Here is a 15,145-nt window from a genome sequence, read left to right as displayed (position 1 = left end):
AGGAGTCATAATGGATGTTGGAAAGTTTCTACTATGTATCTTGGGTGTCGTTATATCGATTGGATTGATATTTAGATGCGGGCAGGTTTTAATGAGGTGCAAACAAAGTACAAAAGTGATGAGCTTGAGGAGTGAGGAAACCGTAATTAACCTGGATTTGATTTATGACCCAATGATAGAAACCAGAATGTGATGAAATTGCGATTATACGGTCCGTTTCTTTCACCTGTTTTTCTGCTTTTCTCCAAGATACAAAGACCCCCTTGGACGAGGAAGCTGACGAGACGAGATGTATACAGACAACGGATTGACCAAAGAAGAAGATTTGACAACTTTAAATATGGACACTTGATGAACTTTGCCATGGATCCCCAGTTTCCCTAGTACTTTTAAACTCACGCTAGCCCAACATTTTTTGTAAATCTGATGGCTCAGACAAAGCTATTTGCTCATGCCCAAGGAGCAATACAGCGCAAAGAAGACGACTCTCAACAGATACCGAAAACAACTTCGACGACAGATGTACATTTCCCTGACATAGAATATCATTGCATTTTTCGTAAGTGTTCTTTATCTTCATCTCTGCAACCCCCAGGTAACGACACACATAGTCGATAGGGAATACAGGCACAGATAGCAGCAACCACATACCTCCCCCATTCATGTATCATCAACTAAAATGTGCATCCCCATTTTGTTACAACCACAGCCGAAATGAGCTCGGTAGAGTTTGACAGCCCATCCACAGACCTGTACCACAGGACAAGAAGGAATTCAAATGTATACTTCGCAATACCTCGAAGCTTGATTTACCACACGTACGGCACGATGATACATGACCCTCCAAACATGGATTCATACACACATGCTTCTGCTATCTCACTAGGTCATACCCTCTTCACACCTTCTCCTCTCTCCTCCCCTACCCAACCATGGAAATCAATTAACCCCTGACTTACATTTTTCTCCTTAAATGTTTTGTGGCAGTTATTATTGACTGCCAAAGGGTGGACTGTCAAAGTCAGAAAAATGTCTCAATGCACGTTGCCATATTTGCACCGCACACTGGTCCGCGCTGCGCGTGCGTGCGCTCTCCCGTGGATGCGCATACCCGCAATAACGTGCACTCGCAGGCGCGGTATGCGTATTTACGGTAGAGTTTATGTAGTCGTAGCGTGCGACTCATTCGTTACAAATGTTCACAATTAATGTAGTTTATAGATCATGGTCCCTTTGATAGATTCTGAAAGTTTGGTTAAAATACAATGTCCCAGAGCTGAGGAATCCCTCTTTATATCGTACGAAGGGTCTAACAGGAATCATACAGCAGTGTTTGGTACCCATCGGAAGAGTATTTAATTAGCAATATTCCGGTGTTGGTTTGGAGCGTATTAATCGCTCGTGCGAATAGTTATGGATATAAGAAGTTTATGTCCATTTCTATTAATTACACATACTCAGGTATGCGGCGGGAAACCCAGTTTCCCACCCACCTGAGCTGTTGGAAATCGTCACAGCCCACCTGTATGAATCACCCTATGACCTTTTGTTATGATACAGGGCCGAATTCCTTCGGCCAATGGACAATGGGATTGTAGGACCAGGAGATTGCATTGTGTGTGGGGCATAAATAGGCAGGCCGACCACATCCAGCTCTCACTCTCTCATCAACGGTTATCTGCTGATAACCGGGAGCTGGATATCGAGGCGCAGGCGATCATACCCTTTGTGCGTAAGTTTTCTCTCCGTTATCATTGTCTCTCTGTGAGCCAATTTCTCTCATCTCATATCTCTCTCTCTCTCTCTCTCTGTTCTGTTCTCTCATATCTCCCCTAGACTAGGCTAGTATTGTATTGTATTAGATAGTATTGTATTGTATTGCATTTAGGTCAGTGTAGTATTGTCTTTTTGTATTTGTTGTTTAGTTCTGTGGTTAGGAAGTCTCTGTTATATTGTAGTGTATCATATGTACTGTTATCCCCTTTTACAAGTATATTAGACATAATACAGTTAATAGGCCTTGGAACCTAAACCAGTATCTGTGTATTTTCTATAGTGATAAGTGTTCACTTGAGCGTCGGTGACGCTCAAGCAGCTTTGTAGATAGTCAGGTTACACAAGGTTGCACTTACACCCTGTACTCACATTAAGGTATTCAGTGTATTTCATTGGTATAAGGTTTTAACATAAAGGTATAGTGTTGTAAGCGTCTGCATCGCTGGTGACCTCCTCGTGGTCTCGAGCGTATGCTATGCTACAGCGAATCATTCCCCTAGACATAACCAATAACGTGTTCTGTGATCACTGGGCCGTGAGCGAACGTGACGCTTGAGCGTCTCGCCTACGGCTGAGCGATCGCTACGCCAATAGCGTACCATTACGGTACTTCTTAAGTAATCAGCGTACAGTGTTCTTAGCTTCATAAAGGGTAGTTTATACGACAAGGAATTTAGCATTCTCATTACTTTCGATAGAGCTTCAAAATACAGTATAATATAATCCTATTGGATAGGTAGCCCCTCGCTCCCAGGGGGGGAGGAAACTCCTTCGCAGCTCATGCATGTAGATAATATATCCCTAAATAGTGCTGTGTCCTTTTGTTTGAAATTCTAATTTAATACATCCAAGTGATAAAGGACAAAAGGAATACATATATATAAAATATTGATGACAGTGGAGCTGTACCAGATTGTCAATATAAGGGAGTGATGATAATAGGAGAATCCGGATCCTCGTTACTTGGTTTCTAGTAAGCGGTGAAGTGCAGGTGAAGAGAATCTGTACAGATGTCAGTGACAAATGTCCAGAAGGCCTTATTATTATTATTATCATCTATTAACATGAGCTATGGAGAAATAGAATTCTGATGTATTGAGTTTTGAAGCTGTCTTAAAAGTAAGCAGAATTCTTAATTCTTAAGGGATGATACATTGAAAGCCTAAACACCACCATCCGATCCTTAAGGAATGGTTATTTTATGTATTGTAACGGTTGTGACATTATTACTCTGTTGTACCCATTTTATACTGTATATTCCCATGTACCGCCAACATCAGTGAAAGTCTTGCCCGAATACCGACCTATCATAGGGAAGTTGTGTTTTTTTTTTTTTTACTTTTTCACCTCCATATGTCTTGGTCAACTTATATTATCCACTTTTATGCATCTTTTGTATAAGTGACAGCACCGTTTACTGGTACCTACACCTGCTTTTATGCACTATTTCGGTTCTGTAGTAGAACCTGCTACCACTGCTGCTGCTCTTCACTTACAGAGCTGCCCATACCTCTTCTCATCTATGTCTGTTATAATGGGACCAGTTGCTGACTTCAGTTTGTGTTTCTTAGGCTCGTTTCCTGCTGTCAAAAGTGAATCCTTCCCAGACCCACAACAACATGTACAGCTGGGGACAGGTCAGTGTCATTAGATTTCTTTCCCGGCACTGCTTCTATAAAAGAACTGTTTCTGTGTAACAATAACATTTAAAGTTCTTTTTACTAACAGGTTTTCTAACAACTTTCAAGATGCGGCCTAGTATACAGCACAGCGACGCTCTGTTGCAAGCTAGTAGTTTCCATTCAGAGGCGTAATAATAGAGGAGAGAACCCATGTACAGTCTCCGTCCAGGCGCCCTCTTCTATAGAATGCACTGGTAGACTCTAGCGTTGTCTCTGTGTATGCACAGGTCTCCTAGAAAATGGCACAGCGGACATTTTCCCAAAGATTTTTCCTACTGCGTATGCTCAATTTGTGCATGGCTACTGCCACCAATGCGGGACTCCGGAGAGGTAAGTATTGAAGAGATGGGTGCAGGGTTTGTAGTGTGGGCCTTCCTGGACCCAAGCACATACGCGACACCTATTATATATACACAATTGCTTCCATTCTACATATTGTTACATAACCTGATTAAGAGTTCAGACTATCAGAGATTTAAATCAGATGCCTTAATTCCTGTCTGACTTGTCAGCAATAGATATATCCTTATTTCCTGTTCAAGCTTCAGCATATTAGAACATTTTGCACAGTTTGGGCTAATCTAGGGGTTTATTTTAGAGATGAGCGGGTTCGGTTTTACTCTGATTTACCCGAATCTCCTTATTGGCTCACGGACGTCACGTGTTTTGGTTAGCCAATAAGAAAAACACAGAAAAAAAGAACTTGCGATAGTTCTGGCGTTAAGAACCGAGTAAATCCAAACCCGCTCATCTCTAGTTTATTTATGAAGCAGTGATAACCCTTTTCTCTGGCTTTTCCTCCTATGTAACAACAGGCATGCCCCAGAGAAATAACAGATTTCTCTGTATTTTCACAGTTTAGTTTGTCCCTATAGCCTGCTATGGTTATGGCAGTTTCTGCTCAATTTAACAAGCCACGTTCAGATGGTGTTACCTATACCGGGCAATGGGGCACCCACCGTGATAAACTGTTGTGTGCATGTGAGGCCGGCGCATCTCACAGACCCTCCACCACCGACAATAAAGTAGAAGTGAGGGCATTTTATTGGGTATCCAAAAGGATCAATGGATTAGTAAATTGTGGGGCTAACCTATGGGCTGATTCTGAGTAACACGCAGAAGTGCATGTAGCAGCGTCTATTGGAGTCCGTCCATCTGCGACTTTGTGCAAATGCCGCTTTATCTCCCGCCGCCAAATGTGCAAGGACTGAGACACCCACAGTTAGCGCCCATGCACGCTGTAATACTGACTGGTGCATCCTTATCGAAAATTGCACCAGCCCTGTGGCAGGTGCCGTGTCTCCATCTGACTGTGGACTCCTGCGTCTGTGAGCACTGATACGCCTGTGACACACCCACAATACGCCCACTGAACAGAGCAGGCTTGTGTGCACTAGTAGAAACCACACAGAAAGAGCCATCACTTTTCCACCCACTTTCCTATACGTGTGAATCAATCGCACCAGCAGCTCTGTGTGTACACTGTGCAACACATGCGTCTTAGGGATTCTCAGAAATGTTTGCGCGGACGCAGTTGCTCTACTACATGAGCACTGTGTTTCTATGAATCAGGCCTATAATGTGTTCTTCAGTGGTAAGCAGCAGTACAGATATATAGTTGGTGCCCATTATTAATAAACAGTCCATTTAGTGGCGTTGGGTACGCGATACCACTGCTCCTCCTGCTACAGGATGCTAATTTGAACCTAGAAAAACCAGGGGCCTAATTCAGACCTGATCGCTAGGCTGCGTTTTCGTACAGCGGGCGACCAGGTCTAAACTGCGCATGCGTATGCACCGCAATGCGCTGGCGCGTCGCACGGGCTCCGAGCGGATTGGCGCTCATCGATGGGTTTGTGCGACGCATCCATTCACATGGGCGTTCGCAAGGAGATTGACAGAAGGCGTTTGTGGGTGTCAACTGACCGTTTTCAGGGAGTGTTTGGAAAAAACGCAGGCGTGTTCATGTGTTTGTAGGGAGGGTTCCTGACGTCAATTCCGGTCCCGGACAGGCTGATGTGATCGCAGCGGCTGAGTAAGTCCTGGGCTACTCAGAGACTGCACAAAACGTGTTTGTACTGCTCTGCTACACATGCGTTCGCACACTTGCACAGCTAAAATACACTCCCCTATGGGCAGTGACTATGCGAATGCTGGACTGCAAAAAACCCTAGCGACCAAACAGGTCTGAATTAGGCCCCATGTTGCAATAAAAGAGGTGCAGATATAATTATTACAGTTTTTGCACGCTTGCAGGGAAAGTTCTACCGATATTGCCAACAGCACAAGAATACTGACCAACTTTAGTCTAACGCTGCGCATCAGAGTTCAGCTCCCAACTCTAAATCTTGTCACCCATTTTAAATTTGCTTCGGCCCTCTAAGATGCACCATGTTTTGCTGGGCTTACTCCTGACTATAACTGGGGTCTACATGCATCTATGGTTGCCGCAGCAGCTGTTTCATAAGGTTTGATACGCACGTTACAGTAGGCAACACATTGTTTTATCGAAGGTATTTTATTTTCCATGAAGCAGATTTGTATTTCTTTATCATCCACTAGGGGTCACTGGAGTACTCTTGGGATATGGACGGGCTTCCGTAGGAACAGCACTGAATATTTAAATTTAGAACACTCCACCCCTCCATATCCCAGAGTACCTCAGTGTTTTTTCTGTGCTCGAAGTAGTAACAGCTATGTGGCTGAGTCCACAATTACTTTTAATTTTTTCTGCTGTCCCCACTCAGCCGCCCGCCGCTGCTGTCCCCACTCAGCAGCCCGCCGCTGCTTTCCCCACTCAGCCGCCCGCCGCACATGGCGCCGGCCGCCGCTGCTCTTCCGCTCCACAACGGCTCCGGCCGCCGCTGCTCTGCCGCTACACAGGGCGTCCGGCCGCCGCAGCTCTCCCGTTCACGGCGCCGGCCGCCGCTACTGCTCCGGGTCCCACCGCTGTGTTACGCGCTGCTCACCCGGGCTCACAGACGATCCGCTCGGCGATACCCGCTGGGGCCCCACACGCTGCGCTGCCGCTGCTCTGAATCTGAAAGAGCATGCAGCCATTACCACAGGCGGAGGGGGGGGCAATAAATAAGGGGGCAATACAGCGGCATAAGAAATACTGCAGCACCAGCAGATGCTAGGCTGCAGGGATATTTGCATTATAATCAGTGAAAGTTTGTAACCAGCACTATGATTATATGTGTAAGCTTAGCATGGGGGCCATTTTAACATGCTTCCTGTGTCTTCCTGCTGTGATTCCAGAACATTCCAGTACTACATCTCTACTCCACCGGAGGCGCAGGGGTGTTAGTGGGAATTTGGGATCATATTTCATAGTACTGGCCACGTGTACTGCACTTGGCCAGATTTATTTACAGAGACACCTTACTGCTATTTTACTGAGTCGTGCAAGTGTCTGTTTTTGTGTATTGTATTGTCTGTCGCCATAATGAGTAAGGCACCAGCAAAAACTAAAAAGCATAATTGCAAAGTGGATCTACCACATGTACAGTATGTTTGTGGATTCGGTTCAGAATACCATTTCTGCTCCAGTTTTACAACCAATGTCCTCACCGGACCCTCCGTGGGGTATGTTAGTAAATGTACTAGATAGGTTACAATCAGAATTGACCGCCGCTCGTCAGGAGCGGGAAACGGCAAGATCTGAGTCTAGGGTGAGACCGCCAGAACTACCGGAGGCGTCTCAGCCTTGCGTAAGGTCCAAATCCATTTTGGGTAAACGGGATAAATTTCATATGTCTTATGATTTTCCAGTTTCTGCTATGTTGCACTCTGACGATTCCATGCCAGACCTCACGGAACAAGATGAGGGTGAGGAGGGCGAAGTGGAGTCAGATGGCGAGGATTTTAACAGTTCCGGCATTGATGATCTCATCAGAGCGGTACGTCAGTCTCTGAAGTTTACTGAAACTGAGGAGCCTCTCACAAATGATCAGGTCGTATTTACTAAACGACAAAAAAAACTCCAATAAGTTTTCCTGTGTCGGAATCTCTTAATCAGATGTTAGTAGAAACACGACAGACTCCAGATAAACGGTTTTCTATACCTCGCAGATTTAAGTCTAGTTACCCGTTTCCAGACTCTGTAACATGTACATGGGAGAATCCACCAATAGTTGATTCTTCAGTGTCAAAACTTACCAAGAAATTAACCATACCAGTGCCAGCAGCTACTACGCTTAAAGATCCTTCAGATCGCAAGATAGAAACTATGCTAAAATCCATGTATGTAGCAGCAGGTGTGATGCTGAGACCTGGATTGGTTGGCATTTGGGTCACTAAGGCACTCATAATATGGCTTACAGAACTCAAATCTGCTTTACATGACGAAAACCTGATACTTCTTGTAAATCAAATGATTGAGTCTGTAGAGTATCTCTGTACAGCGTCTACTGACGTCTGTCAGCTCACTTCTCGTATTTCATCGTCGCTAGTTACGGCACGAAGAGCACTCTGGCTGCGTGCTTATCATGCGGAGGCAGAGGTCAAACGAGGTATAGAAGCGTTGCCTTACGATGGCAAGAAGTTGTTTGGTCCTGAATTGGACGCATGGATTGCTGAGGCTACGGGAGGTAAGTCTGTTTTCTTACCATTGCCTCCACCGGTATCAAGAAGAAGGTACGCTGGACCTTCGTTCAAATCCTTTAGACCTCAGCCCTTTCGAGAACGTGGAAGAGGAACAGCCACGCCTGCTAGACGTGGTCGCGGACGTGGGTTCCAACAAACCAACATACCGACAAGCCAGTGGCATGACGGGCTACCAGCCCATCTCGGTTCTCCGATTGTGGGAGCACGCCTTCAGACGTTCCATTTGGCGTGGTTCCGCACATCCGCGGATGGGTGGATCCGCAATTTAGTGTTAAAAGGTTACAAAATAGAGTTCGACTGTCTTCCGCCTCTGCGGTTTTTCAAGACAGGATTGGCTCTGTCGGACGACAAGAGGACGGTTCTGCAAATTGCCATTCAGTCCCTACTGGATTCAGCAGTTTTGATTCCGGTCCCTGTACACCAACAGGGTCAGGGTTATTATTCAAGTCTGTTTGTGGTACCAAAGCCGGATGGCTCAGTCAGACCAATATTGAACTTAAAGGGTCTCAATCAGTACGTAACTTACTACAGATTCAAGATGGAGTCTCTGCGTTCGGTGATTGCGGACTAGATCTCAAGAATGCGTACTTACACATTCCAATTTGGCAGCCTCATCAGAAATTCTTACGGTTTGCAATACGCCAGAACCATTACCAGTTTCAGGCTCTACCGTTTGGCCTGTCATCAGCGCCTCGGGTATTCACCAAAGTGATGTCTGTGATGATAGCTCATCTCAGATCCCTGGGAGTGACAATAGTTCCGTATTTAGACGATCTGCTCATCAAAGCTCCGTCTCAACAGATGCTTCTCCAACATGCGCTGCTAACGTACGATGTACTGGTTCACCACGGTTGGATTGTCAACTTCAAGAAATCACATCTAATTCCGTCTCAACGCCTTCAATTCCTAGGTATGATTCTCGATACGGTCAATCAAAGAATTTACCTACCACAGCAGAAAGTACAAATTCTACGCCATCTAGTACAATTAGTGCTCAAGCCACGCACAGTGTCTGTACACTTGTGCATTCGCCTCTTAGGCACAATGGTGGCAGCTCTCGAAGCGCTTCAGTTCGGAAGATTTCACTCGCGTCCATTTCAACTGAATGTGTTCGCCCAGTGGTCGGCCTCGCATCTGCAGATTCACCACAGGGTGAGGTTGTCGCCAAGGGCAAGAGTATCTCTGCTCTGGTGGCTCAAGGAACACAATTTAACCGCAGGAAGACGGTTCGGAGGCTGGAATTGGATAATTCTAACTACGGACGCCAGTCTCAGAGGTTGGGGAGCGGTAATTCAAAATTGTCAGCTCCAGGGTCTCTGGGCGGATCACGAGAAATTGCTGTCTATAAATGTCCTAGAACTCCGCGCAATTTACAATGCGCTACGACAAGCAGTGCACATGCTTCACTCTCAGCCTGTCCAAGTGCAGTCGGACAATGCGACGGCGGTCGCATACATCAACAAACAAGGAGGAACAAGAAGCCGCATGGCAATGCGGGAAGTAGCTCGTATCCTCAATTGGGCGGAATGCCACCAGGTGATATTGTCGGCAGTGTTCATTCCGGGAGTGGACAACTGGGAAGCGGATTATCTCAGTCGTCGGGATTTTCATCCAGGCGAATGGGCATTAAATCCAGAAGTGTTTCACATGTTGGTTCAGAGATGGGGTTATCCTCAGGTGGACCTGATGGCGTCTCGACACAATCACCAAACGTTCCAGTATGTGTCCAGAACAAGAGATCCAAAGGCAGTGGCGGTGGATGCTCTCACTGTCGCGTGGCCGTACAGTCTTGTGTATCTGTTTCCACCGTTTCCGTTGCTCCCTCTGGTGCTAAAACGGATCAAAAGAGAGTCTGTCACAGTCATACTAGTGGCGCCTCATTGGCCTCGGAGAGCTTGGTTCTCGGATCTCCGAGGACTACTCGCAGACGATCTTTGGCCGCTCCCACTGCGTCCAGACCTGTTACAACAGGGTCCGTTCCTTTACCCCGATTTAGCGCGGCTGCGTTTGACGGGGTGGCTGTTGAGACCGCCCTCTTAAGAAGAGAGGGCATTCCAGATTCGGTTATACCAACCATGTTACGAGCTAGGAAGCCAGTTACGGCAGCTCATTATTACAGAATATGGCGTGCCTATATAGGTTGGTGTGAAGCTCGGAAGTTTCCGACATCATCTTTCAAGTTATCCCGCCTTTTGTTGTTTCTACAAACAGGGTTAGATGGAGGACTGCGTTTATCTACACTAAAGGTGCAGGTATCTGCTTTGTCAATTTACTTTCAAAGACGATTGGCTCTATTGCCGTCTATACGCACTTTTCTCCAAGGTGTCCTCGGAGTACAGCCTCCATTCATTCCACCTACAGCGCCATGGGACTTGAATCTGGTTTTAGAGTTCTTACAGTCTTCATATTTTGAACCCTTACAGCAAGTGGATATAAAGTTTCTCACTTGGAAAACAATTTTTCTTCTAGCCTTAGCTTCGGCAAGGCGTGTTTCGGATTTGGGTGCCTTGTCATGCAAGTCACCGTATTTGGTGTTTCATGATGACAGAGCGGAACTTCGGACGAATCCCGCTTTCTTACCAAAGGTAGTGTCATCTTTTCATATCAATCAACCAATAGTAGTTCCTGTGTTGACGGCACATTCTGGAACTCTGGATGTGGTACGCGCATTACGCGTTTATGTATCCCGAACGTCTTCAGTTCGTAAGACTGATACGTTGTTTGATCTCTATGATGCTGCCAAGATGGGTTGGCCAGCGTCTAAACAAACCTTATCCAGATGGATAAAACTGACCATACGTCAGGCTTACCTTCATGCTAGGTTACAACCGCCTACGTCAGTAATCGCTCATTCCACAGGTTCTGTGGGAACTTCATGGGCAGCTGGTCGGGGAGCTTCTACGACGCAGCTTTGCCGTGCGGCTACATGGTCTTCAGTGCACACGTTTGTGCGCTTTTACAAGTTTGATACGTTTGCGACATCAGCATCTAGCTTTGGCCGCCTAGTGTTACAAGTGCCAAACAGCTCTCCCGCCCACGGGGGAAGCTTTGGTACGTCCCAAGAGTACTCCAGTGACCCCTAGTGGATGATAAAGAAAATAGGATTTTGGTACTTACCAGGTAAATCCTTTTCTTTGAATCCATAGGGGGCACTGGACGCCCACCTAGAGCAGTTTTACCTAGTTGTGGTGAGTTCTGAGGATCTTATGGTAACACACTTTCACCGACTGGTTCAAATTACAAGTGCTGGTTAGGGTGTCAACTGTTTAGTTGTCAGTAACGTTATGTGTCAACTTCGTTATTGTACGTTATGTTATATGTAATACTCCATTGTCAACCTCTCTATAGTTCCTGTTCGGCTCAGTAAAAAACACTGAGGTACTCGGGGATATGGAGGGGTGGAGTGTTCTAAATTTAAATATTCAGTGCTGTTCCTACGGAAGCCCGTCCATATCCCAAGAGTACTCCAGTGCCCCCTATGGATTCAAAGAAAAGGATTTACCTGGTAAGTACCAAAATCCTATTTTCCTGCATTTCAATTTAAGATATAAACACTTTGTATCTCTTACACAGGAGTCCGGCGCCCCCATTCTCACTGATGATGTCAGTCTGCAAGTTTTCATGGATCATCTGAAGAAATTAGCAGTGTCCAGCGCTGCCTAAAGCCAAGAACTCCTGGAATGGACACTACACACAGAAAGCATCCGCTGATCGGAGTCACCCTCACTGGCCTGGTTCCAACCTGATGCTGCACAAGTGCCTGGGAAGGTGGCACACTGACTGCTCAGCCCTCCTGTGCTCTCTGCACGTGCTGCCTACGCTCTCCTGATATTTGTACAATGTGATTTATGACAATGGGTAATTGATACTGAACAAATTCCAAATGAGCAAAAAGAACAAAGCCATTGTTTTTTTATTCCTAAATGTTTCTGTCCAGTTGTTAAACACACACAAGCTGTATCCTGGAATGTGGTTGCAGCAGAGATGTGTAGGGGGCTCTCTTAAGTTGTTTCCACCAACAGTGACTCAAAGCAGAAAGAGAGAAAATAAACAGACATGATGTATAAGCAGTTTATACTTACTGCATGTAACTACAGAATGATGTGAGGGTCTGTTTGTTGTAAATGTTTCCATTTATGCCAGCCCTTAGAATCCGACGGGAACCTAAAACTGTCATCTAAAGTACAGTTATTAAGAGCTAACTCGCACGGATTTTGTACATTGGCACCAAGGGGCACGCTTAGGAAATAAAAATGGGTTCAGTAAATCATAGAGCAGATTTCACACATTGGGCCTGATTCATGTTTGTAAGTAAAGGGAATAAAGCAAGTAACTTTGGTGGTCATTCCGAGTTGATCGCTGGCTAGCAGTTTTTAGCAGCCGTGCAAACGCTATGCCGCCTCCCACGGGGAGTGTATTTTAGCTTAGCAGAAGTGCGAACGAAAGGATCGCAGAGCGGCTACAACGTTTTTTTGTGCAGTTTTAGAGTAGCTTCAGACCTACTCAGCTCTTGCGTTCACTTCAGATTGTTCAGTTCCTGTTTTGACGTCACGAACACGCCCTGTGTTTGCCCAGCCACGCCTGTGTTTTTCCTGGCACACCTGCGTTTTTACGAACACTCCCTGAAAACGGTCAGTTGACACCCAGAAACGCCCACTTCCTGTCAATCACTCTGCGGCCAGCAGTGCGACTAAAAAGCTTTGCTAGACCTTGTGTGAAACTACTTCGTTCGTTGCATTTGTACGACGCACGTGCGCATTGTGCCGCATGCGCAGAAGTGCCGGTGTTTTGCCTCATCGCTGCACAGCGAACGAATGTAGCTAGCGATCAACTCAGAATGACCCCCTTTGTGTCTGGAACACACCATGTTGCCATGCAAGGGGAGCAAATATATTTATATTTTTTCTGTGCAGAGCAAACACTGTCTACTTTTGCATGTAGCCCTAGATGGCTTATTTTTACACTGCTATTTAGATTTCAGTTTGAACACACCCCACCCAAATCTAACTCTCGCTGCACATGTTGCCTCTACCCCACCTGCAGTGCAACATGGTTTTGCCCAGTTGCTTGCTTTTTTGCTTTACTTACAAACATGAATCACATGGCATTTATATACGAATGCTGGGGTGTATTTTCTGGCTACATGGGCAAATCCAGTACTGTGTTTCCCTTCTTCCATGTGGGAAATTTACGGCCACAAAGCCCTGAGAATCGGCGCACCCTTTCATTGGAACGCTTCCTATAAAAACACAGTTGGGGACACTAATGAAAACTGTTCCCCAAGTAACGGTACAGAAAAGGTCTTTGAGCCCAAAGTAAACAATTTGTAGTCAAAATTAAAAAAAGCAATTCAGTCTGATTAGGTGACAGGGCACCAAGGTTAGAACCTAACTAAAACACTGACAGGAGAATTCAAATATCTCCCCTGTGCGCATCAGCGTGTAAACGCCCGCAGTGGCATCGGAACTTGCCTCCCTCGACGCTTGGAGATGCGTTTTTTGCTCTCTGGGGATGCAAACAAAAATCTGCAATACCAGTGGTTCCTTAAGTTTAACATACAGTCACACTCATGGGGGTGAGAACATTGCATCTAGTTGAGTTCACCCCATAATGTCACATCTTCAGCGTTTTCATTTTCCCCACAGTGCCTCCACAATGAGCGCTGGCAGCTGACAAAGAGCGGCAGCTCCTGTCAGCTGCTCCTCCATGCCAGGAATAGGCATGGGGTGTGGCACTTGGTTATGATGTCACAGCTGAGCGCCATACTCCGTGTCTCACAGGAGCAGAAAGTGGTCCACTACTCCTCATAATGTAAGGGGGACAGTGCCCGGGAGCGTCATGGGACATTACCAGGGTACTTGAGCCGGCCCTGGCAACTCCGCTGTGACAGCTCCTATGGAACACCTTTCATACATGTATCACAACGTACACTTAATAGTATTGTTTCTCTATGTAGCCCTAACAGCACAGAGCCCCCCATACATCTTATACAACAAATATCTAAACACAAGTCAGTATTCATTAAAGTTTTCTCATTTTTTGTTTTATTTCTCTGCATGTAATTGTTGTGTTGAGATATATATTTTTCATATAAGCACTTGTTTATTTTTGAGACTTCCCAAGGGTGTCAGTAAAAGGATTCTTATGCCCCGCTTGCAGTGTTTCAGCAGTATAACAGGGAAGCGGTTGTGTGTGTCCAGAACACCCATAGTGTGGCGAGCGCAAGGGGCTTTCTAGCGCTCGCCCTGCTGCCGGCACACTGGTGGCTGGGATGCCGCCGGTAATTCATACCAATCCCGTATAACATACCCCATTAGACATTAGACTTTGGGGCTGTTTGTGAGGCGGTTATAGAGCCCCTTCGCTCACATGCACAGAATTGTTTACATTTCCATGTTCTATCCTTCGTGCTGCCTGTATAGAATAAGAGATGCATCTGCAGCACAGTTGTGTTTTCTACCTGTCAGTTTTTTTAGCCAAATTGCTGTTCCTCAGTCTTGTTCACAAGACCTTTGATATGTTTAAAGGTAAGGTTATTTTCTTAGCTCTTGTATTACTGAGCGCTGAAGGCAGCCCGAGTCTCCTGGATGCAGGTTTACTGTCACCCTAAGATCTTCAATCCATTTTTGTGCTTCATTTTTGTGTTTTCAACAACTTTAATAAAGTGACTGATCTGCAATGCACCTCCATGTTGCACTGTGTGGTGTACTTTCCTTTCCATAGTACATCCTGCCCAATGACACCGCAAAAAGACCTCTTTTAGGGGGTAATTCCAAGTTGATCGCAGCAGGAATTTTTTTAGCAGTTGGGCAAAACCATGTGCACTGCAGGTGAGGCAGATATAACATGTGCAGAGAGAGTTAGATTTGGGTGGGGTGTGTTCAATCTGCAATCTGATTTGCAGTGTAAACATAAATCAGCCAGTATTACCCTGCACAGAAACAAAATAACCCACCTAAATCTAACTCTCTCTGCACATGTTATATCTGCCTCCCCTACAGTGCACATGGTTTTGCCCAACTGCTAACAAAATTCCTGCTGCGATCAACTTGGAATTACCCCCTTAAAGTGTACCAGTC

The 15,145-nt window shown here is 45.8% G+C and overlaps 1 protein-coding gene across 4 annotated transcripts in view; it reads left to right on the top strand.

The window, feature by feature from the left end:
* LOC134980612 (protein transport protein Sec23A) overlaps positions 1–14,749 on the top strand; it is a 265,943-nt gene extending 251,194 nt beyond the window's left edge. For all 4 annotated transcript variants that reach the window (XM_063947502.1, XM_063947500.1, XM_063947503.1 and 1 more), the window contains 2 exons: positions 3,348–3,413; positions 11,640–14,749. In XM_063947502.1, coding sequence (XP_063803572.1) covers positions 3,348–3,413; positions 11,640–11,729 — 156 coding nt within the window. In that variant the 3' untranslated portion in view covers positions 11,730–14,749. The remainder of the gene's footprint in view (positions 1–3,347; positions 3,414–11,639) is intronic.
* The last annotated feature ends 396 nt before the right edge of the window (positions 14,750–15,145 follow it).

Source organism: Pseudophryne corroboree, chromosome 12 (genome assembly GCF_028390025.1).
Source record: "Pseudophryne corroboree isolate aPseCor3 chromosome 12, aPseCor3.hap2, whole genome shotgun sequence".
In the NCBI taxonomy this organism is placed as follows: domain Eukaryota; kingdom Metazoa; phylum Chordata; class Amphibia; order Anura; family Myobatrachidae; genus Pseudophryne; species Pseudophryne corroboree.
This window is presented reverse-complemented; position numbering and strand designations above follow the sequence as displayed.